The following is a 23,893-nucleotide window of genomic DNA, read 5'->3' on the forward strand; positions in this document are numbered from 1 at the left end:
ATCTGGCTGGCTAGGCGGGTGTCCCCCTCCTCCCTCACCGATCCATGTGCGTCCCTCCCGAAGCTGCGCGCTCGGTCAAAGAGAACGACCTTCCCCCCCGAGAAGAGGACCAGTCTTCGGTCAAGGGTATACAAGTAGCTGCGCTCCCCTGCTAGAACCTCCAAACAAACTCTCAAGAAAACATCATTAATTCAATTCATATTACACTATCAAAATTTATAACAGAAAATTTCAAGTAAGTACCCACACACACATACATATACATATATATGCATACATGCATACACACACATGTTCATTTCTCTACCTTACCTAAAGACCTGCAGACTGAAATAGTTGCCTCCTCCAAGAGCTTCAAATCAGTACTGGAAAGATAGAAGAAGAAAGATAATTAATAATTATAACACTAAATATGTACACACTAGTTAAAGAAATATATGAAAGAAGAGAAAAATAATTTAGAAGGAAAATATGATATACTAGAGGCCCAGTGGGGTCCCTCAGCCTGGCCTGTGCCCTCTCGCAATCCGGGACCCCTCGGGGGATGCAGCAGTGCAAGAGACAGCAGGCGGCTAGGGAGGAGCCTGCTCATCCCGGTCCCGCTGCCCAGGTAGCGCTGCAGCGGAGGCAGGAGAGGCTTGCACTGACACAGCTGTGCTCGCCAGCTGTGAGCCCGGGGTCTGGCACCCATCGGTCAGCTCATGGGTTGAGCGCCTGCCCCCTAGTGGTCAGTGCATGTCATAGTGACCGGTCAACCAGTCGCTTAGGGTTTTATATATATAGATAGTAGTGAACAACAAAATCAGCACAATAAAATGAAGCTTCTATTTTCAATATAATTAGGAAATTTACTATAATTCTTCATATGACATTCCTAAAAGATAAGAGCTCAGGGCACCCTGCCTTTCAAGCATTGAGGCAGGGAGGAATGGTAGGATTGGAGGCTTAGAAAAATTTGATAAAGGCACACCAAAGTATAGAGCAAAAGGCAGGGGCCCCCTCTGCCCATTTTTAAGGGAAGTGCATGGGATACATTTATTTAGAAAAATACTATTATTTTCAGGAAATGGGAATTTTTTGTTGTTGGTTGTTTGTTTGTTAATCCTCACCTGAGGATATTTTTCAATTGATTTTCAGGGAGAGTGGAAAAGAGAGGGAAAGACAGAGAGAAACATCAATGTGAGAGAAACATATCGAATGGTTGCCTCCTGCACGAGCCCCGAACAGGACCCTTTGGTCCACAGGCCGACACTCTATCCACTGAGTCAAACTGGCCAGGGCAAGATGGGAATTTTTAAAGTAGCCACAGAAGAGCTGCCTTCCTTCCTTCCTTCCTCTCCTCCCCTCTCTGGAGTCCCTACCACCCATCCATCCTAATGGGTATGAAATCAAGGGAAGGAAGGAATGTAGATAAGCAAAATGATGCTTCCAAGGAGTTTAATATTCCAGGAATCGGAGCTACAGGAAGAACAAGAACTAGCTTTAGAGTCTGGGGACTGGTTTAAAAGCTTCCTGTTCTTTTCTGCTAATACACATGGCACAATAAATCCTCCAAATAGGCAACTCTTCCATGGCTCCCTGAAAAATCCCCACCTCCTAGAGAATATATAAAAATAAAGAAGAGAAAAATACTATCACTAAGGAGGCATACTTTTAAAAAGAAAGAATCCATAAGCATTTAGAGCATCTGACAAGAACATTTTAGAGAACCTGTGGAAGAACACTAATTGCTTTAGCCATCTCTAGAACGACACTGTCCAGTATGCTACCTGCTGGCCACATGTAGTGTGAACTGTGGCCAGTCCTAATTGAGATGTGCTGAAATACAAAGTACACACCAGATTTCAAAGATTAAAAAGAATAAAACATACTTCATTATAAATCCTTATGTTCATGAAATTATAACATTTGGGATATATTGGGTTAAATGAAATATTATTAAAATTAATTTCACCTGTTTCATTTTACTTTTTTCATGTGGCTAATACCAAACTTTCAACTACATGAATGTGTTACATATTTCTTTGTTTGTTAACAAAGGTTTATTTTTATATGAACCTAGTTCCACGCCAGACACAGAGGACAGGAGGGGACAGACAAGGTCACAGCCCTTACACTCATATTCGGGACAGCCACCTCCGCGTCTTCCACCCTCACCTCAGCCTGGCAAGGCCGGTGAATGGGGAGGATTCCAGGCAGGTGACTGGACGAAAGATGTGCTATTTCCTGACTAGGGGACACAGAGGGGCAGGAGGACATAGTGGTACATAAAAACAGAGATGCCAACAGTTAGATGCACATCTAGGCCTGAAACAGAAGGAAGTCTGGGCTTAACATGCGACTGGGAAGTACCAACTCACAATGAAAACGCGGGCCCTCGGGGAAGGGCCCTGGTGCCTGCTGCCGTCAGAAATGGCCTTGCGTTAGGAAGGCTCGAGCTGCTTTCTGTCCCCGGTGAGTGCTGGGCACTCAGTAGGCCGACAAGTGCAGCCAGATAAAAGCACAGGTAGGACCAGGGCCAGCAGAAGTTCAGAGACGTTAACCTCTTCTGCTGATGTGAGAATCTCCGGTCTTTGCTCTGTTCCGTCGTTTTATCTGGGAGTCTGACACAAGGAGCTAAGACGGTGTCAGCCCCTGGCCGATGGGAGGGTGGATGGGGTCCTTCTCAGATGAGCGCAGTCCTAGTTTAGGCAAATATCAAGTGAAAAAGGCATGCCACCAGTCAGCCCCGAGATGTCTGTCTGACTCCTGCGCCCTGAAGATGGGGTCACAGGCCATCCTCCGGGTTGCGTTCATTCCCTGAGTGACAAGAGTCCCGGACAAGCCAGTCCTGTGCAGACAACCAACCCCAGGGCATGGACCACAGGCCTCCGCACAGTGAAGACATATCTATAAGCACTTATCCCTTCAGATCACTTCCTGAGGGCCTGCCCTGGGGGGTGGGGGAAGGCCCCAAGGACAGAAGCCCCTGCCTTTGCGGTCCTGGTAGGGACACAGACAGACACAGAAGCATTTAAAATGCAAGGGCTAGGGCCCGGGAATGGCTGACTGGGAGAGGTCGACTTCAAGGCTGCATTTGGCAAAGTTGAAGGGCACAGCTAGGCTCAAACTTCCCTCCCACCCCCCACCCGTCTTAAATTGTTACTTCTGGGGACCCAGGAGTGCCCCCTTCATAACTCCATGCAGGGGGTTTTGAATAAACTATTGAGAATCAGAAATTTTTTAAAAGCTTTCTTCCCTTAAGCACCCGGAGAACATTATTTATAGAATCCACATTTAAATTTACAGCAAACATTGTTCTAGAACTTATCACTAAACTACATTTCCTACTTTCCCCCCTTGAACATCTGAGCTAAACGTCGTCACAGCCCCGGTGACTTCGGGCCCTTATTTTCTTGACGCCCGCGTCTTTGTTCTCCTGCTTTGTCTTTTCAGCAGGCCTCTTGGCACTCCGCATCACTCTCAGTTTGGACAGGCTCTCCAAAGTGTCCCTGGTGGGAGGGGCCGTCACCTTCCTTGATCTCAAAGCATATTCCCACTAGTGATGCTCTAAAGCCTGTCTCTCACAAATTAGGACAGTATCATATATAAAAAGCATTGTGCATGGCCATACAAAGCTAAGGCCACTGACTGCTTCAGTGGATATGCTATTCCCTTAAGAATCTCAAATTATATTCATATTGAAAAAATACAAATATCTTTTCAAAATTAAACCTTTAAGCTTCATCTAAGATTTAAAAAAATTTTAACCAAAATAATCTAGAAATAACCTACAGCAAAGTGCTTACAGGTACTAGATTTTTTAGAGTGTCTGCATGCCTCACAACGTCTGTCGGTCTGCTGTCCTCCCATCCCTTTCTCCTACCTTCCCATTTCCCCCTCAGGGTGAGCGGAGCAGGGGCAGGCAGGCTTGCTCAGCATGACCCCACTCCCTGGCCACAGGTGACTGGTCAGGGATAGATGTCTAATGTAAGCCACACCAGAGTCTTAAGGAATTTGGAATTGAGATGGAAAGACAGGTTTTCTGATGGCTGGAACTTGGGAGGCAAAGCTGAGGGTTATGGGAAGCCATCCTCCACTGAGAGGCAGAGAAAGCTGGTTAGTAAGAAAATGAGTAAGAGAGCTTCGTGGACAAAAGCAGCAATAAACAGAGAGGCCTCTCAGGATTCCTGCCGGCCTTCTGATTCTTGGGACCAGTTCTTCCCAAAGCCGGACTGCATTTATGATCTTCGATTCTATGAGACCCCACCCCTGTCTCTTCATCACATAATCCCCTCTTTCCGGTACATGCTAAATCAAATTGGTTTTTGTTAATAACCAAAAGGTTCTAATTAATAAATCACTGTGGTAAGATTTAATAATACACTTAGTAGTTGCCAAGAAGTGGGAACTATGAATTACTCAGTTTATTGGTTACTCGGGGAAAAAAAAGTAAAGAGGTATAAAATGCAAAAGATTATAAAGAGCTTTATGAGGGTAATAACTAGACCACATGCATTAAATCTGTTTCACTGGTGCTTCTACCTTCTTCAGTCAATAACACTCTCAACGCTCGCTGGAACCAAGAGCTTCAATTATATACATGTGGTTATAAACTTCAAAAACTTCTGAATTTGTTCATTCAACAAACATTACCTACATGCCCAGGACATGCTGGGCTCTGTGAATGATGCTACCTCTCTCTCCAGGCTACATGGAGGAATGAAGCAGCAGAGACTACTGGGAAGTATGAAAATCAAGACCAGCCCTTTGCCTAAGCTCATAGGAAGTGCACCCAACCTACCCTAGGAGCAGTAAAGGAAGGCTTCCTGGAGGAAGAAACTGTGTCCTGAAGGAGCAAAAGAAATCAGTTGGGCAGACCAAAGGAGAGGGCTTTCCAGACACAGGAATAGTGTACCAAAGGCATTGCAGTCACAACCTGGCATGTTCTTGGAAGCGGAGATGAATCAACACTGGAGAAGGGCAAATACAAGCCTGGAGAAATACACTAGATGGCCAGAATACAGAGTTGTTTCTCAACTTGTTCTCAACAGAAAGGTTCCCAAAACAGAGTTCTGACTGATTTCTAAGACAATATTAGCCTTAAAAAGGGATTATTTACACATGTATTAGTGAGGTTGTTTGGACATTATTTCTTCTAGGAAACCTTCTTTGATGACCTAACACAAGGTGAGAAGTCTGGTTTCCGCCCCATAAGCACCCAACCGTAAAACTGAGCACATGGTAGTAAGATTGCCCAATTATCTGTCTGTGGCCCCCCCTAGACTGAGGGCTCCTTGCTCATCACAGCATTCCCAGCTTGGTGCAAAGCAGGCGCTCAATAAAAATGCACTGAGTGAATGAATGACAGACACTTCACTACCAGAAAACAAAATTAATTCTTTCCCCCCTGTTCCTCATGAAACACTCGACACTCTCCAGCCCTCAAGGCAAGGTCTGCCCCAGGTTTTTTATTTTTATTAAAATATTTTTCTAAACACTTATTTGCTTCCGAATGTAAAATAATATATCTTCTGAAGCAGTCCGATTGTTTTTGTCATTCAAGGATGCAGAGACCTGGAAAGGCTGAGAGTTATCTCGTGGCTCTAGAGCAGCCGTGGGCAAACTACGGCCCGCGGGCCGGATCCGGCCCGTTTGAAATGAATAAAACTGAAAAAAAAAAAAGACCGTACCCTTTAATGTAATGATGTTTACTTTGAATTTATATTAGTTCACACAAACACTCCATCCATGCTTTTGTTTCGGCCCTCCGGTCCAGTTTAAGAACCCATTGTGGCCCTCGAGTCAAAAAGTTTGCCCACCCCTGCTCTAGAGTCTACTCTAGACAGTGGATCTCAACCTTCCTAATGCCACGACCCTTTAATACAGTTCCTCATGTTGTGGTGACCCCCCAATTTCATTGTTACAAATTGGGCATAATTAAAGCATAGTGATTAATCACAAAAGCAATATGTAATTATATATGTGCTTTCCAATGGTCTTAGGCGACCCCTGTGAAAGGGTCGTTTGGCCCCCTAAGCGGTCGCGACCCACAGGTTGAGAACCACCGCTCTAGGAGCACTACCTCTGGTGGTAAGCCAGCCAGCACCTGCCATTCTGTGACCAGGTCATCAGGCTTGGGTTCCCTATACCTGGCCTGATCTGAAACAGCACCTCTGCCACCGCCTCCTCAATAATCACCACTTCGGGTCAGAAGCACCTGCAGTGCCCAGATTATAAGCTCCATGAGAACAGGAAAATGTCCCATTCACCCATGCATCCCCACCTTGCCTGGTGTAGTGGCTCAACCAGAAGACAAACACTTGGTAACTGCCTATCAAATAAGGGATTCACGGAGCTCTGTTTTCGGCAGTGTCCCTGCAGTTTCTGCACTCCGAAGCCTTACTTATTTCTGCAAAGGAAATCAGCCAGGCACACCCCTGCCAAAAGCAACACGCTGATTGTTATAATAGAATTCCTTTCCTCCCACCTCTCCATCCTCCAATTTTCTAAACTTCTTGGAACATTTTAAGAATAATCTTCTTTCTTATTTGCTTGATTTAGAGCTAAAATGAGGTGGCAAGCAACTGGGGTGGTTGGTCACTGCTGCTGCGTGTTATAGGCATCTATGCACAGCACTCCTTTAGTTAAACAAATGAGCTCAGATGTTCTGGCAGCAGGCAACTAACAAATCATCATTTGCAGTAAATAAAACTAAAATGGTATCGCAGAATATGCCAATGTTTCCAAGACAATTGGAAACCGAATGCTGTTTCTGAAGGTAGATTTGGGGCACTAGAAGCATAATACAAAAAAGGGGCGAAAAGGCAGCAAATATCCACACCAACACAGATTAAATAAATTAGCACCATACCGAGTATTTCAAACACTCTATCCATACACACGTTCCACAACTGTGGGTCAATCTGAAAAACGTCAATATGGGAGATGAGCGATAAATACTTAAAACTAGTAATCTCTTAACCAAACTTTTGCTAAGTGAACTAAATCTAGATAGACAACCATACTGACCCAATGACCAGGTGTGGCTCTGAAGCAATCCTTTTCTGTGAGAGCATCAGGCTCCTGCTTCTCAGGGCTGGGCCACAATTATCACTCCAGCAGCAACATAAACAGAGGGAGTCTTAAAAAGGGATTATTTACACATGTGTTAGTGAGGTTGTTTGGACATTATTTCTTCCAGGAAACCTTCTTTGATCACCTCAGAACAGGAGCCTCAGCTTTGCGGGTGACACCCAAATGAACAAGGAGACCTATGCCCAAGAGTCAGACAGACAGACAGACAGACACACACACACACACCAAGCAAATCTGAAACCAGTCTCGGGATTCTTCCATAGTTTTAAGAACCTTCAATGGGCTTCCCTGAACATAATTCAGCAAGGAAGCGGTTATTAAAATTTTCACACCTATAGGGAAGTTCTTAAACATCACCACTGTCATCTCTGGGCTACGTTCTAAGTCTGTTCTTGTGACTTCATGAAGAAAATCTCCCTAGGAAGACATCTGTCATCAGCCTCAACCTCACACTGTGCATGCTTCCATGAGAGCTTTCATAACAGAATTCCCCAATAATACAGCTGAATTATTTCTAAGTTATATCTCAAGTAATCAATGTAATCTGTGCCGCCTCTGCTGAGTACAGCAATTTACATCATGACAAAGTTAAGTAACTGGGAAGTGTAGGTAGCAGAGAAGACTGGCAAGGGAAAACAGAGCAAAAGAGGGAAGAACCTTAGAGTCGTGTTAAGGAGACTGAATTGTATCTTACATAAAACAGGAAGCCATTAAGGACAGAATCAAGAACTTACACTAACAGAACTACTAAAGCAGCAGCAAGGTGCCCTGGGTATGGTTAATGTCTGACACTGGCTAAAACCAACTTGAGATTTTTAGGGGGGTGGGGGGCAATGTTAGTAATAATAATGCCTGTGTGGTGCATTGGATAAAGCCTAACCTTGTATTACAACCACTAAAATTAACCACCTCTGCCAAGTGCTGGGCCAGCTAACTTGGATAAACCACTAATGGTTACTAAAGCAGAACACTGTCAAGTACATAATCTTTAAAAATTCTAGCTAATCCAACTAAAGTTATATAGCAAATCAGAACACCAGGGAGAAATACTAACAGGAAGAATATGGAAGGTCTGCATCTCTGGACTCACAGGCGGGTCACTTTCAATACTTAAACTCCAAGTGTTCTCCCTCTCAACTTAACCATGACCATCAATTAGCAAACTCAGGCACACTAGTGCGTGGATTCCCAATCATGTGGCCTATTATTAAAAACACTGTACACCCCTGGTGTAATGGGAAGAGTACAGATTTTGAGGCCACATAATTTAAGTTCAGCTTTCTCATCTCCTATTGGCATGACCGGCCACGCTACTTAATTTGAACCTGTTTCCTCATCTTTGAAAGGGAGGTAAGGATGCCAGATCTCACAGGACAGTTGTAAGGACTACTTGGCGATGTACGGAAAGTGCCCAGCACGTAGCTCAATAATTGTGAGTTACCTAACCCAACAGCAACAATACGGAAAAACCACAAGCACCAAAGTGTCAAATGTATATATTTATTTATCAATACTTCTTACACGTATTTTGCCAGTCTCTACTCCCCGCCCCCGCCATGCAACAGAAGGGAAGTATAAAACATAATTTGGGAGTACTTTTACACTTTGAAATAGTCTCAAACAGCTGTTAAAGAAAACTGTAGGTGATCTGCTTTGATTTTATTTACATTAATGTTTCACTATAGTCAAAATATAACCCTTGAGGATTACAAAGGAAATCAGTATTCCTTATTCACCCAGCAAAACTATTAAGTAACTTTTAATAAGTGGCAGAACAGAAATTAAATCTAGGCCTTCTTTTACTTTTTAAAAGGAAATGGCTTTTATACTATTACTAGAGGCCCGGTGCACAAAAGTTTGTGCACTCGGCGGGGGGGGGGGGGGGGGGGGGGGGGGGAGGGTCCTCCAGCCCGGCCTGTGCCCTCTCGCAGTCTGGGACCCCTCGGGAGATAACGACCTGCTGGCTTAGGCCTGCTTCTGGGTGGCAGAGGGCAGGCCCAATCCCTAGGTGCAGCCCCTGGTCAGGCTCAGAGCAGGGCCGATTGGGGAGTTGGGGCGCTGCCCCGTCATGCACAGAGCAGGGCGGATTGGGAGGTTGCAATGCCACCCTCAGTCACGCTCAGGATAGACTGATTGGGGGGTTGGGGCACCTCCCCCTGTTATACTCAAGGCAGGGTCAATGGGGAGGTTTCAGCGCCACCCCCTGTCACGCACAGAGCAGGGCCGATCAGGGGGTTGGGGCGCTGCCCCCTGTCACTCAGAGAGCAGGGCCAATCAGGGGGTTGGGGCGCTGCCCCCTGTCACTCAGAGAGCAGGGCCAATCAGGGGGTTGGGGCGCTGCCCCCTGTCACTCACAGAGCAGGGCCAATCAGGGGGTTGGGGCGCTGCCCCCTGTCACTCACAGAGCAGGGCCAATCAGGGGGTTGGGGTGCTGCCCCCTGTCACTCACAGAGCAGGGTCCATCAGGGGGGTTGGGGCACTGCCCCCTGTCACACACAGAGCAGGGCCGATCAGGGGGTTGGGGAGCCTCACCCTGTCACACACAGAGCCGCAGGGCAATCGGGGGATTGGGGAGCTCCCCCCCTATCAGGCACAGAGCAGGGCTGATCAGGAGGTTTGGGCGCTGCCCCCTGTCACGCTGATCCTGGTGCCGGGAGCCTCGCTGCTCCGCTGATCCCAGTGCCGGGAGGCATATTACCCTTTTACTATATAGGATAGAGGCCTGGTGCACGGGTAGGGGCTGGCTGGTTTGCCCTGAAGGGTGTCCTGGATCAGGGTGGGGGTCCCCACTGGGGTGCCTGGCCAGGCTGGCTGAGGGGCTGAGGGCTGTTTTCCCGCTGGCAGTTGACTAAAAGCTCCCAACCGCTCCTTGTTTTCTTTTTTTTTTTTTATTCTGAGCCAGCTTTAGCTCTGAGGCCTCGCTGCTGAAAACATGGATACAATGTTGCGGTCCGGGGCTGACTGCAACATAGTAATAGTTGCTTAGAGTTGCAGTTGAGAGGCGGGGAACGTTGGAGTCTGCAGTTCCTGGAGGAAGCAAGTCTCCCTGCTCGCTTCAGTGCATGGCTGCCGGCCGCCATCTTGGCTGACAGTTAATTTGCATAAGGATACGCTGATTAGCCAATGGGAAGGGTAGCGGTCGTACGCCAATTACCATGTTTCTCTTTTATTAGTGTAGATAAGAATGAAACATGCTAAAACCACCATGTAGTAACACTACACACCTATCAGAACTGTTAAAGTTGTTTTAAAAGTGACATCAAATGCTGGCCAGGATGCAGAGAAACTGGGTCTCACATACATTACTGGTGGGAATGTAAACTGACACAGTCCCTCTGGAAAACAGCTTGGCAGTTTTGTAAAAGACTAAACATATACTCACCATACAACCTGGAAACTGCACTCCTGAGCACTTATCTCAAAGAAATAAAAACTCATGTTCATACAAAAACCTGTACACAGATGTTCACTGCAGCTTTACTCATTATAGCTAAAAACTGGAAGTAATCCAAATGTCCTTCAATGGGTCACTGTTTAGGAAAACTATGGTGCATACGCAACATAGAATACCACACAGCAATAAAAAGGAATGTACTGCCCTGCCCGGTTTGGCTCTGTGGATAGAGCATCGGCCTGTGGACTCAAGGTTCAATTCTGGTCAAGGGCGCATGCCTGGGTTGCGGGCTCAGTCCAACTTGCAGGAGGCGGTCAATCAATGATTCCCTCTCATCATTGATGTTTCTAGCTCTCTTACTCTCCCTTCCTCTCTGAAATCAATAAAAATATATTTGTTTTTTAAAAAAAAGGGAATGTACTGATATACACAATCACCTGAATGCATCTCAAGGACACTACGCTGAATGATAAGAGCCAATCTCAAAATATGACATATTGTATTATTCCATTTATATAACTTTTTGAAATAACGAAATTATAGAGATGGAAAACTGACTAGCAGCTGCCTGCAGTTAGAGCTGGGAGGGAGAAAGAATGGGGGTAGTTATAAAGGAAAAGTACAAGAAGCCTTGCTGGAAAACAAGTATCTTGATTGTGGTGGTGGTTAAACAAGTCTACACAAGTGGTAAAATTATATAGAGTAATATACACACACAAATGAGTGCATATATAACTAATTGCTGAAATCACAATAACCTCTGTGGACTGTACCAATGTCAAGTTCCTGAAATGAATTGTAGCTATGCAAGATGCTATACTGGGGGAGATTGAGTGAAGGATGCAAGGGACCTCACTGTACGTTTTTTGCAATCTCCTGTGACTCTATTATTATTTCAAAATAACAAATTTTAAAAACTAAAAAAAAATTAAGGCTATACAACCTATATAAGAGTTACATAAATATACACATTTTAAAAATGCACACATGTATACAATTGTGTGGGAACAAGACTATGCTCTATGAGTGGTTTTATAACTGGCTTTAACCACTTAATATGCTATGGACCTTTTTCCATGTCTATAAACATGATTATTTTTAATGCCTGTATATTGTTCTAGCATGCAGATGTACCGTTTTTATTTATTTATTCAATCTCCTTACTTGTTAGCAATTTTCTGCTATCATAAACATTGCAATGAACATATATACATATATATCTTTTTACATATATTTCCAAAATTGCTAGATCAATGAACACTTCTGTTCTGATGAATATTGCAAATTACATAGCAGAAAGAATTAACCAATTACATTTCCACCAAAGGTACATAACTTTGGCTTAAGAACCAACACATATTCCTAAATTTGCAAAATTCCAAACCAAGATCTTTGACACCAAATCTAGTGATCTTTATACTCAAATAAGTATGTATTGACAGTAAGCAAGCATAAGAACCTGTATGACAAATACAGACATTTTTCCCTCTGAAATGGCCTACAGAGAGGAATTCATAAAGGATGTAACATCTAACTGGCAAATTATCCTGCCACTGTAAATGTAAAACAAATTCTATTGAGTACTGCCTAAATTCTTGCACTGTACAAGCAGTCGTTTTTTGTATTATATAACGTGGGGGATGGGGTACATCAAGAACTACTGTACAGAGAATTTACGACTTCTTTGGATTTAAATTCTGAACAAAATCCTCTGGCATGACAAACAAATCTGGCCTTAACTTCAAGAATGGTATAGCGAAGAGGATACAGCAATGTTCAGAGGCAGAAAGCTGATCGGGGGTGGGATGGGGTGGGGGTGTGGGAGCAAATATTAAGTTAAAAGTTGTGGTTATTTTTTCATTATAAAAACAGATGATTAGCTGAGCCAGTGTGGCTCAGTGGTTGAGTGTCAACCTATGAACCAGGAGGTCATGGTTCAATTCCCAGTCAGGGCACATGCCCAGGTTACAGGCTCAATCCCCAGTGGGGGTCATGCACAAGGCAGCCAATCAATGATTCTTTCTCATCATTGATGTTTCTCTCTCTCCCTCTCCTTCCCTTTCTGAAATCAATAAAAAAATATATATATTTTTTTAATGTATTTTATTGATTTTTTACAGAGAGGAAGGGAGAGAGATAGATAGTTAGAAACATCGATGGGAGAGAAACATCGACCAGCTGCCTCCTGCACATCTCCCACGGGGGATGTGCCTGCAACCCAGGTACATGCCCTTGACCGGAATCGAACCCGGGACCCTTCAGTCCACAGGCTGACGCTCTATCCACTGAGCCAAACCGGTTTTGGCAATAAAAATATTTTTAAAAATACAATACATGATTATATCAACCACTTATGTAGAAAATGTCTCCAAATGTCAGCCACAATTCACAAGGTGACTAGAGAGAAGAGAAACAACCCTGCCCTTGATGGTTATATCTGCTGTCCACCACAACCTAGGGAAACCCTGCCATTAGTTTGTGAATGGAAAAAAAAAGAAAAGAAAAAGACCATAGCTCAGTGTAATAGCATGCATTCCTTCATTCATCAACACAGTTCCACTGTTAGGTGGCAAACGATTTTCCAAAACTGACAAATAAAGGAGAAAGATCATTTGTTGGTAGGGGAAAAGTTAATTTCATATGAAGCCTGTAGTTCAAGAATTCAAGTGTTCACAACCAAAATAAGCATATAAAATGGCTCATCTAATAAACTAGATACCTATTTCTGATAACTGTCACACATGAAAATATGTAAGAGTTATTTACATATTTTAGTAGCTGGTGTAACTGGTCAAACTATAGTTGACAAGTAAAATACCACGAATTAATGGAAGCAGCACACTTAGGCTGATAACTTATTAATGGCCTGTGTCCTATATCATGGAGCTAATACTATAGAGCAACAGAAGGAACTGCTTGAGGCCCCATAGCAGTTTCTACCATCTAACTTTCTTTTTTTCTTTTCCATTTTCTTTTCTTTACTACCAACCCATGTGTCTCACTCTTCATCTGTCCACATTTTGGATTTGAAAGTAACCTAAGAGGCACCAATGGACACTGCCAGGCCATTGTATTGACCCTCGGGGATAAAAGAAAGAAAAAAGAGGTTGAAGGTAGGGGAGGGTGGGGGTAAGGGGGAGAGATGAACCAAAGGACTTATATGCAAGCATATAGGCCTAACCAATGGACACAGACAACAGGGGGGTGAGGGCATGAGTGGGGGTTGGGGGGTAATGTGGGGATAAGGACACATATGTAATAACTTAATCAATAAAAAATTTTTTTTAAAAGAGGTTGAAGAATACATCATCTTAGAAAAGAAGCTTACCAATTAATTGTAGAACACTGCAACCTAAAAGAAGCCTTATTATCATATTCTCAAATACAGAAGTATTTGAGTTCCCATATATCATTCTTTTAAAATTGTTTACACTACAGAAAAATAATTTATTTTTAAAAATTTTGGCTAAAATTGAGTTGACACTGACTTTTGTGTTATAATTTAAGAAAAGTATTTCAACAAGGGAGGAGATTTATTTAACCTTCTACCAAAAAAAGTGTTTAAAGACTTTAGCACATTAATTGTTGATATGTAAATAAATTTGCTGATTAGATATAACTTGCAATCTTTGTAGACATATATATCATTAAGAGTCCTCTCACCTTGATTATTTCATTTGACTTCTAAAAAACCTGAAGCTGGCTGAGAAAGCAGGAGTATCCTCATTATCCAGGTGACAGAGAGACAGGGAAGCTAAGTAACCTGTTCAAGGTCACAACATAAAAATAAACACATCTAACTTCTAGTTTAATACTCTTTCAATATGAACAGTTATTAATTTAGCTACTTTTTTTAATTAAAAGAAACCCAGGTAACATCAATCTAACAACACACTACCTCTACTTGGAATATCTATAGAGACCTAAAAGAAGTAGTGTCATACATCTATGTTATGATTAAAAACATGTAAAATTTATGTGAATGAAGAAGAACTTGAAGAAAACAAAAAATTTAAGTCTAATAAGGAAAGCAAAAGACTTTCTTATAACTGCTATGAAATAATAAACTGTAGTTTGGTCAGGAAGCTAATTTTTTAATTACATATTCCCTAATTCACAGCTTTCAGTACTCTAAACTGGTTTTATTTTACTTGTAAACACACCAATCTCATATGTGAATCTCAATAATGAAGATAATAAACTCATAGTTCAAATCTATTAATGAAAAGCAAATGGGCAGAAAGCTGTTGGTGGGGAAATTATATATAGATTTCTGAACATAGATTTGCTGAACAATTCAAGTAAATATAATTATGAGGTTCATAAAATAAACATTGAAAATGCTTAAGTCCCTCTCACTGAAAATTTTGCCATAAAATGATTTCAAAATTGATATTATATTAATAATGTCATTTTCAGCCCACAACATACATACTCTGACAAATTATATGTTTGTCAGTTTAAAACGCCATCTGAGCCAATCAACAAGTAGCCATTCAGAAAAGTATGGAAGCATTCCTGAGACTTTTTCCCCTTTACCTTAGCAAAGAGAGAATTACAGAAATCATTCACAAAACTAACTAGAATCAGCCCATTCAGTGGTTAAACTGCGGGAATATTAATGTTTTAAAAGGGCCTATTCATAGGAAAAAGTCAAAGGATAAAAACTGCACATAAATTTATTATAGCAATTTTTAACATACTAAACAGAACCAAAAAGGTATTTATATTCATGTGATTCACAGGCAATCCTATATGCTGTCATTCAACTGCCAAAATGAAAGGAACTATAACTATTAAAGTGTCAAAGTTTCAGCAACTACCATGCAAGATAATATTGTATTTATTTTCTCAAGAAAGTAACAGAGAAAAAAAAGACTTAAAAATTCAGATTCCAGCCAACACAGTGAGAAAAAGAAAGAAGGGTATACTTGGAACAAAACTTACTTGTCCCCTTATTTTAATGTTTTAAACATGCTAGTTATATCTTCCCCCACATAAACATTAGTTTAAGGGAAATATCAGCTCTGGGCAAACTCAAATATCTTCTAAAATGATTTTGCATAGAAAGGTATTAATGAAGTAACAGATTTTGACTCAAGATGTAAAAACTGAACTTCTTTTGGTCTCTCAATTGAGAAACTAAGATGCCAAAAAAAGTCTCAAATTATTTATTCCCTTAGTAAAATGGCCTAGTATACTCTTTTGATCCCTGTTCAAGCAAACCTATGATGAAGGAATTAGAAGTGGGTTTAGAAGACAGTTTAGTAATTATCCCAGGCATCAAAAATTCTAAGAAAAAATTAATTTTACAATCACTTAATTGTTCTGTCAGTTAAAAACTTGTGACCTAATTCAATAAAAGTCTCTTTCCCTGTTTCTCAACTAAGGAAACAGATCAAGAAACTCAGAAGAAGAAGAAAAAGAAACTCAGAAAAGATCAGTCAGACAGCTCCCCTTAACAGAGACGACACATACTACTCAAGGCAAGGTTAAAATAATGGACAGGTTATCCATCAGCTTTCATGTATTAATTATACATAATGTAATTATTACATTTACATTGTAAAGAAGTACCTGCTATTATGACCTATTGCTTAGAAAGTGCTTGAAAATGTGAATATAGCCCTGGCCGGTGTGGCTCAGTTGGCTGGGCATCATCCAGTGCACCAGGAGGCTGCTGGTTCAATTCCCAGTCAAGGGCACATACCTGGGTTGTGGGCTCCATCTCTGGTAGGGGGTGTGCAGGAGGCAGCCAATCGATGTTGTGCTCTCACATCAATGTGTCTCTCTCTCCCTCTCCCTTCCTCTCTCTCAAAAAAGCAGTAAACTATTCTCTTTTTTAAAGTGAATATATATGGTGGTGATTCTTTTCTAACAGATTATCATATAATTAACCATTAATTGAAGTTTGTTCTGTGATTATCCCCCCAAATGAGGACTGTAAAGCATCAAGGCCAACAGATCTGTCTCAGTACCACACAAACCTGGTTAAATCTGGTCCAGAACAGCTACTTAGTAGCTGTGTGACCTTGGATAACCTCCCTAGGTCTCAGTTTTCCCAGAATGATCACAGAATCTATCGCATAGATTGGGTATGAGAACGTAATTAGGAAATGCCCCTAAGGCAATGAGCCCAGCACCTGGCACACAGTAAGTGCTCAATAAGTAACTACTGCCCTGGCCAGTGTGGCTCACTTGGTTGGGCACTGTCCTGAACACTCAAGGGTTGCCGGTTCTATTCCTGGTAGAGGGCCAGCAGGAGGCAGCCAACTGATGTTTTCTCACCCATCAGTTTCTCTCTCCCTCCCCTTCCCTCTCTCTCTAAAATAAATTTTAAAAATCTTTTAAAAATAATATAAATAAATAACTGCCAAGTTAAGATAGATGTTTACATTAGCCAAGCCTCTTAGCTGAATGTGCATATTGTTTATAATATAAGGGGGAATCCTAAAAGAAAAATCAGAGTGGTCACTGAACCCTAACAATGCTGAAGAGAAATGAAAGACATTTAAAAGAATTTTTTAATAAAGTACAACAAACTGAAGTTTAAAAAATATAGTGATGTGGTGTATTCATACGATGGCTATTATTCAGCCTAAAAAGGAAGGAAATTCTGTTATGTGCTACAACCTGGATATAATTTGAAAATATTATGCTAAGTGAAATTAGCCAAACACAAAACGTCAAATATTATGTGATTCCACTTACATCAGTTACCAAGAATAAGCAAATTAATAGAAAGAAAGAATAGAGGTTGTTACCAAAGGGGTTAGGGCCGTGGTCGGCAAACCGCGGCTCACAAGCCACATGCGGCTCTTTGGCCCCTTGAATGTGGCTCTTCCACAAAATACGGGCGCGCACGTACAGTGGGATTGAAACTTCATGGCCCATGCGCAGAAGTCGGTTTTCGGCCTGGGCGAATCTATTTTGAAGAAGTGGCGTTAGAAGAAGTGGGGGGTTGTCGGTCGGTTGGGCGACGGGAGACACGGCGCAGGCGGGCCGCGGGATACGCAGCGCGGGGGAGGCGCTCGCGATTCATGTCGCGATTCATGCACGAGTTGAGTGAGCCAGTCAGTCAGCAGTCTCATTGTGCAGTGGTTAGTGCTAGTCGCGTGGGTGACAAAAGATAGACGAAACAAGTGTACAAGACGAGTGTGGATGGGAGAGTTGGAAGGGGTCGACCTCAGCAAATGTACCTCAATCAGACTGAGGATGTTTTTAGCAAAGGCCAGCTTAGGAGTACCCTAATTAAGTTAATAACAATGTACCTATATAGTTTAAGTTTAAAAAATTTGGCTCTCAAAAGAAATTTCAATCGTTGTACTGTTGATATTTGGCTCTGTTGACTAATGAGTTTGCCAACCACTGGGTTAGGGGAACAGGAAATGGAGAGTTATTATTTAACGGGTACAGGGTTTCTGTTTGAAATGATGAAAAGTTCTGGAAATGTACAGTGGTGATGACTAAACAACGTTGGGAATGTACTTAATACCTCTGAATCATACATTTAAAAATGGTAAATTTTAAGTTATGTTAATTTTACCACAATAAAACACACTATGTGAGTAAAATCCACATTGTAGGAGAGTTAGTAAATTACAGCAGCCTAGGCTCAATGCTCAAACACTGCCATTAAGACATGCTTGTCTCTTTAATACCATGCAACATAAGAAACCTTTAACATGGCCAAAGGACCCGAGGTAATGTGTTTCCTTGCTCGCTGTTCTGCCACCCTGGACTTCTGCCATTCCTCCAACATGCAGAACTTGCTCCTGCTTCAGGTCCTTCATTCCTGCTGCTCCTTCTTCCTGGACACTCTCCCAGGATCGCGTGCCTCACTCCCCAATTTCACTACCTGTCTCTGCTGAAATGCTGCTTCCCCAGAGACCCTCTATCTGAAGAAATCTCCTGCTTTCTGTTTGTTCCCATTCCGTCCCACTCCATGACCTTGCTCTGCTTTTGTTATTGCATTTGACACTTCCAGAAATGACTTTATGTATTTATTTCTTTACTTGTTTATTACCCACACCTCCACTAAAATATAAACTTGATGAGGGCAGGGACCTCATCCCTCATATTCACTGCAAGGTTTCCAGCCCTTAAAAATGGTACCTGGTGGGAGATAACTGTAATACTATCAACAATAAAAAAATATATTTTTAAAAAGTGGTACCTGGCAAATGGGAGGCATTTTTTGGTAAATAAATGTAAATATATCACATATAAATCAATTTTTTTAAAGTTACATAGGAGTATAATCTCATGTTTGTGGGAGGGAAAGACATATAAAATGTACATGTCCATCTACAGGTATGGGCATTTTAAAAAGTATGTAAGAATAAATAAGAAAATATCAACAGTACTTATCTCTATGTGATGAGAATACATGACTATTTTCCCTTTTGTTTCTGTATTTTCTAACTTTAATGAAAGAGTTGTGTGATTTTTTTTTAAAGATTAATTTACCGCCCTGACCGGTTTGGCTCAGTGGATAGAACGTCGGCCTATGGACTCAAGGGTCCAGGGTTCGATTCCGGTTGAGGGCATGTACCTTGGTTGCGGGCACATTCCCAGTAGGGAGTGTGCAGGAGGCAGCTGATCGATGTTTCTCTCTCATCGATGTTTCTGACTCTCTATTCCTCTCCCTTCCTCTCTGTAAAAAATCAATAAGCCCAGCTGGTGTGGCTCAGTGGTTGAGCATCAACCTGTGAACCAGGAGGTCACGGGTTCGATTCCCAGTCAAGGGCATATGCCCGGGTTGCGGGCTCGATCCCCTGTAGGGGGCGTGCAGGAGGCAGCCGACCCATGATTCCCTCTCCTCATTGATGCTTCTCTCTCGCTCTCCCCCTCTCTTCCTCGAAATAAAAATATATTTTAAAAAAATCAATAAAATATATTTTTTTAAAAAAAGATTAATTTACCAACAAAGCTACTAATAATTCATTTAACTTATATAATTAGGGATTTGTACAAAGACTTGGCTACAAGAAGTTCATCAGAGTTTTTTATCTATAATAATAAAAGCATAATTGCTAATTAGACCGGACAACCTTCCGGAAGAAGCCGGGGCTGCGAGGGAAGCCTGGGTTCCGGGTGCCAGAGGGAAGCCGGTACCAGCAGCCAGGGGAAGGAAGGCCTACTCCTGCACGAATTTCGTGCACCGGACCTCTAGTATAATCAGGAAAATTAGAAACAATCAACATGTACAACATTAGTTCAATAGTTATGTATATTCATAAGAGAAAACATTCTACAACTTAAAATGTTGTAGGAAAACACAATAATTATGTACATCCATAAGACAGGACATTCTACAACCATTTAAACTATGTTGTAGGAAAACACTGTAGGAGGGAAATGTGAATTAGATAAACATATAGGATATGATGCAAGCACTTTGAGAGAACTGAAAGGATATCCCCAACATGTTAACAACGATTACTTCTCACTGCTATTATTTTTATCTTCTTACCCTCCTTGTGCTTTCCTGACTTTAAAGTACTGAAAATGAGCATGCATTGCTCTGGTACTCAGGACTGGGAACAAATATCAACACTGCCTTCTTGCCTTATTTGAGCACCATCTAGTGCTCAGTATATATAACACAACTTTCATAATACAGTAAGGTTTCTAAAGAGTAGCCTTTATAAAAAGGGCGTTGTGGAAGCACAAAGATAAGTATTACTAGAATCAGTGTCTGGCCTAATTTTTAAAACAACTGAACAATTAATTCAAAAGAGTCATAGGATTTTTAATCATTAGGATAAGGCAGTCATCAGAAAATTGGTGAAATTTCTGCTGGTTATTTTCATCCCTCAAATATTTTAGACTAACTCTCAAGACAGAGCCCTTGATCTTGTTTAAATTAATGGCTATTTATTCCTGAAAGAAGAGGAAAGTCAGGCACTGAACATGCCTTATGGTGTTTTATCCTCCCCACAAGTCTACATGGTGGGCATTATGATTTCCATTTTACAGAAGCATTTAAAGGCTCAGTAAGATGAAGCAGCTTGCCTAAGCTCAAAAAGCTAATGAATAAATGGGGAGACTGAAATACAAGACACAGTTGGTCTGGCTCCAAAATCTATGCTCCCCCTACCATGCTTCCTGCCTCTGTTCTCCATACTTTACCCCAAATCACTGCACCTTTTGGAAAAATGATTCTCATTCTAAATAAGCTGTCTAAATAAGCTCAGTGCTGCTCTCAAATCTAGAACTCTTAAGCTCATTAAGTATTAACAACAAGAAGCGTTGACAAGGACATGGAGAAAAGGGAACCCTCGTGCACTGTTGGTGAGAATGCAGACTGGTGCAGCCACTGTGGAAAGTAGCATGGAGTTACCTCAAAAAATAAAAAATGAAACTGCATTATGGCCTAGCAATTCCACTTCTGGGACTGTATACAAAGAAACCAGAAATGCTAATTCAAAAGAATATATGCACTCCCATGTTCATTGCAGTGTTATTTACAATAACCAAGATTTGGGAGCAGCCTAAGTGCCCATCAGTAGATGAGTGGATAAAAAAGCTGTGGTACATTTACACAATGGAATACTATTCAGCCGTAAAAAAGATCTTACCTTTTGCAACAGCATGGATAGACCTGGAGAGTATTATGTATGCTCAATGAAATAAGTCAATCAGAGAAAAGCAAATACCCTATAATTTCACTTATATGTGGAATCTAACAAACAAAATAAACTAACAAAGTAGAGACAGACTCATGGATACAGAGAACAGTCTGACAGCTGTCAGAGGGTAGGGGGTTGAGGGTTGAGTGAGAAGGGTGAAGGGATTAAGCAAAGAAAAAAAAAGAAAGACTCATGGACACAGTATAGTGATTGACTGCCAGTAGGAAGGCGGGGTGGGGGCAGGTGGAAGAGAATGAAGTGGGGATAAATGGTGATAGAAGACGACTTGACTTGGGGTGGTAAACACTCAATACAATGTACATACAGATGTACATACAGATGATGTATTATAGAATTGTATACCTGAAACCTGTAAAATTTTATTAACCAATGTCACCCCAATAAATCAATTTAAAAAATATTAATGCTTACATCAAATATCAATCTAAAACAAAACTTTTTAAATATATTTTTTTATATAAAGTTCTGTTAACTAGATACATCTGTTTCACAAGGATGTAGGACTTCCGTTTCCTGCTTAGGCACAGAACTTCAGCCCTTCATCACATGGTGGTTACATAACTTCCACTGCCTCACATTTGGTTTTCCTGACCTACTGTCTCTTCCTTCCTACCTATCATTCACCTTACCTAAAAAGCAACCTCCCGAAAACAATACTTTCCCCAAATCCATTCAACAAAAACCTACCAGGGATCCGAATTCTAATCCTCTGCTTTCTAACAGGTGTGCCAAAAATGGGCAACAAATTTTGATGTTCCCATTTAGCCCTCTGTGGTCAGAATCGCCATACCCTTCAGAGCCTCCAGGCCACTAGAGCAGCCTCATCAGTTTACCCTGAAACATCATGAAATGCAGGGTTAACAAAAGTAGGCTTACAGTTGTGTTATGCAAAACACAGTTTATTCCTGTATAATTATTTATTATCTAGAGGCCTGGTACACAGATTTGTGCACCAGTGGGGTCCCTCGGCGTGGCCTGCGGCGATCAGGCCAAAACCGGCAGTCCAACACCACCTGCTACTCCTGCCTGCCACTCCCACTCATCCCAGCCCCACTGCGCCTGCCACAGGCTCACACCCAGTCAGTCCCATTCAGGAGAGGCTCGCCTCTCTGCAGCAACACTCACCAGCCATGAGCCCTGCGTCTGGAGCCCGTGGGTCAGCTGAGCAGTGCTCCCGCTGTGGGAGCACACTAACCACCAGGGGGCAGCTCTTGCATTGAGCGTCTGCCCCCTGGTGGTCAGTGCGCAACATAGTGACTGGTCGACCGATTGTTTGGTTGCTTAGGCTTTTATATAGACTAGAGGCCCTGTGCACGAAATTCGTGCACAGGTGCGGTCCCTAGGCCTGGCAGGCGATCGGAGTGCGGTGACTCCACTGCCGCCCACTGCCAGCGCCACGTCACCGAAGCCCGCCATGTTTTGCACCGCCTCCTGGTGGTCAGTGCACATCATAGCAAGCAGTCGAACTCCCAGTCGAACTCCTGGTCAAGGAAACTATTTGCATATTAGGCTTTTATTATATAGGATTATTGTATTATAACTGTAAACCTATTTTTGCCCACCCCCATATGTTGGGAAGTGCTTTCATTACTCCCTAAAATATGTTCCCAGCCTATTACATTTGTTTCTCATGTCCTTCTAACATAAACTGGAAAAATTAATGGAAGTCTTTTGGTCATACTTTATTCACAGCACAAGAATCACTTCTACTCGTATGTATAAGGTTATTCACTGATGTACTATATGTAATAACAAAACACTAGAAGCAATTCAAATGGTAAAAGTATATTGCTACATTAATTTTGGTATATTCAGCCATGACATGCGATGCCCCATCAAAATAATGAGGAAGCTAATATAGAGAAGGCTCTCCAAGACACAGTCATTGAAAAAAAGCACAAAGTACAGAAGTGTGTGTTATTATTAGTCTAAAATGAGGGGGATGTATGTGCATATTTGTTTGTATATGCATGTGCTATGGTCTGAATGTTTACGTCCCCTGAAAATTCATATATTGAAATCCTAACCCCCAAAGGTGCAAGTATATGGTATTAGTAGGTGGGCCTTTGAGGGTGATTAGTCATGAAAGTGGAATCCTCATGAATGGGATTAGTGCCTTTTATTATTAGAAAGGCCCCGGAAAGCTTGTTGGCTCCCTCCACTGTGAGGACAGAGAGAATGTGCAGGCTGTGAACCAGAAGAAGGCCATCTCCCAACAATGCTGGTGCTGAGAGCTCAGACTTCCTGCTCCAGAACCCTGAGCAATAAATTCTTGCTATAAGCTACCTAGTCGATGGTATTTTGTTAAAGTAGCTCTCATGGACTAAAACAACATGAAACATCCCTTAAAACAGTGGTTCTCAATCCTGGCTGCACATTAGAATCACCTGGGAATTTTTTTTTAAATCCTGATTTCTGGGCCTCATCCTCCAGAAATTGTTTCTTTGTTATGGGGTGGGGCCACAACATTAGTAACAAAGAAACAGAATTTCCGGAGGATGAGGCCCAGAAATCAGGATTTTAAAAAGATTCCCAGGTGATTCTAATGTGCAGCCAAGGTTGAGAACCACTGCCTTAAAAGGACAGCTAAGAAAAGTGATAACATCTGTTGCCTCTGGGGCAGAGAACTAAGCACGTGGGAGGACAGAAGAAGGAGACTCCCAGTTTTACAATCTTTGAATCTTTGAATTTTGATCCAGAAGAATGCATTACTTTTCATACAAAAATAAATAAAATTATAATTTATTAAATTCCATCTGCAGACACC

At 42.0% G+C, this 23,893-nt stretch overlaps 1 protein-coding gene across 3 annotated transcripts in view; it reads right to left on the reverse strand.

Moving 5' to 3' along the window:
- The window catches only part of DYM (dymeclin), a 243,199-nt gene that overhangs the window by 206,873 nt on the left and 12,433 nt on the right, over nucleotides 1-23,893 (reverse strand). For 2 of the 3 annotated variants that reach the window (XM_070421132.1, XM_070421134.1), the window contains exon 3: nucleotides 313-365. In XM_070421132.1, the coding sequence (XP_070277233.1) occupies nucleotides 313-365 (53 nt within the window). Of the gene's footprint in view, nucleotides 1-312; nucleotides 366-7,011; nucleotides 7,124-23,893 lie in introns of all 3 variants that reach the window. The other variant, XM_070421133.1, reaches the window with a different exon arrangement.

The sequence above is a fragment of the Myotis yumanensis genome, unplaced genomic scaffold (assembly GCF_028538775.1).
Source record: "Myotis yumanensis isolate MYYU_CA2020_CCGP unplaced genomic scaffold, mMyoYum1.0.hap1 SCAF_7, whole genome shotgun sequence".
NCBI classification, from domain to species: Eukaryota; Metazoa; Chordata; class Mammalia; order Chiroptera; family Vespertilionidae; genus Myotis; species Myotis yumanensis.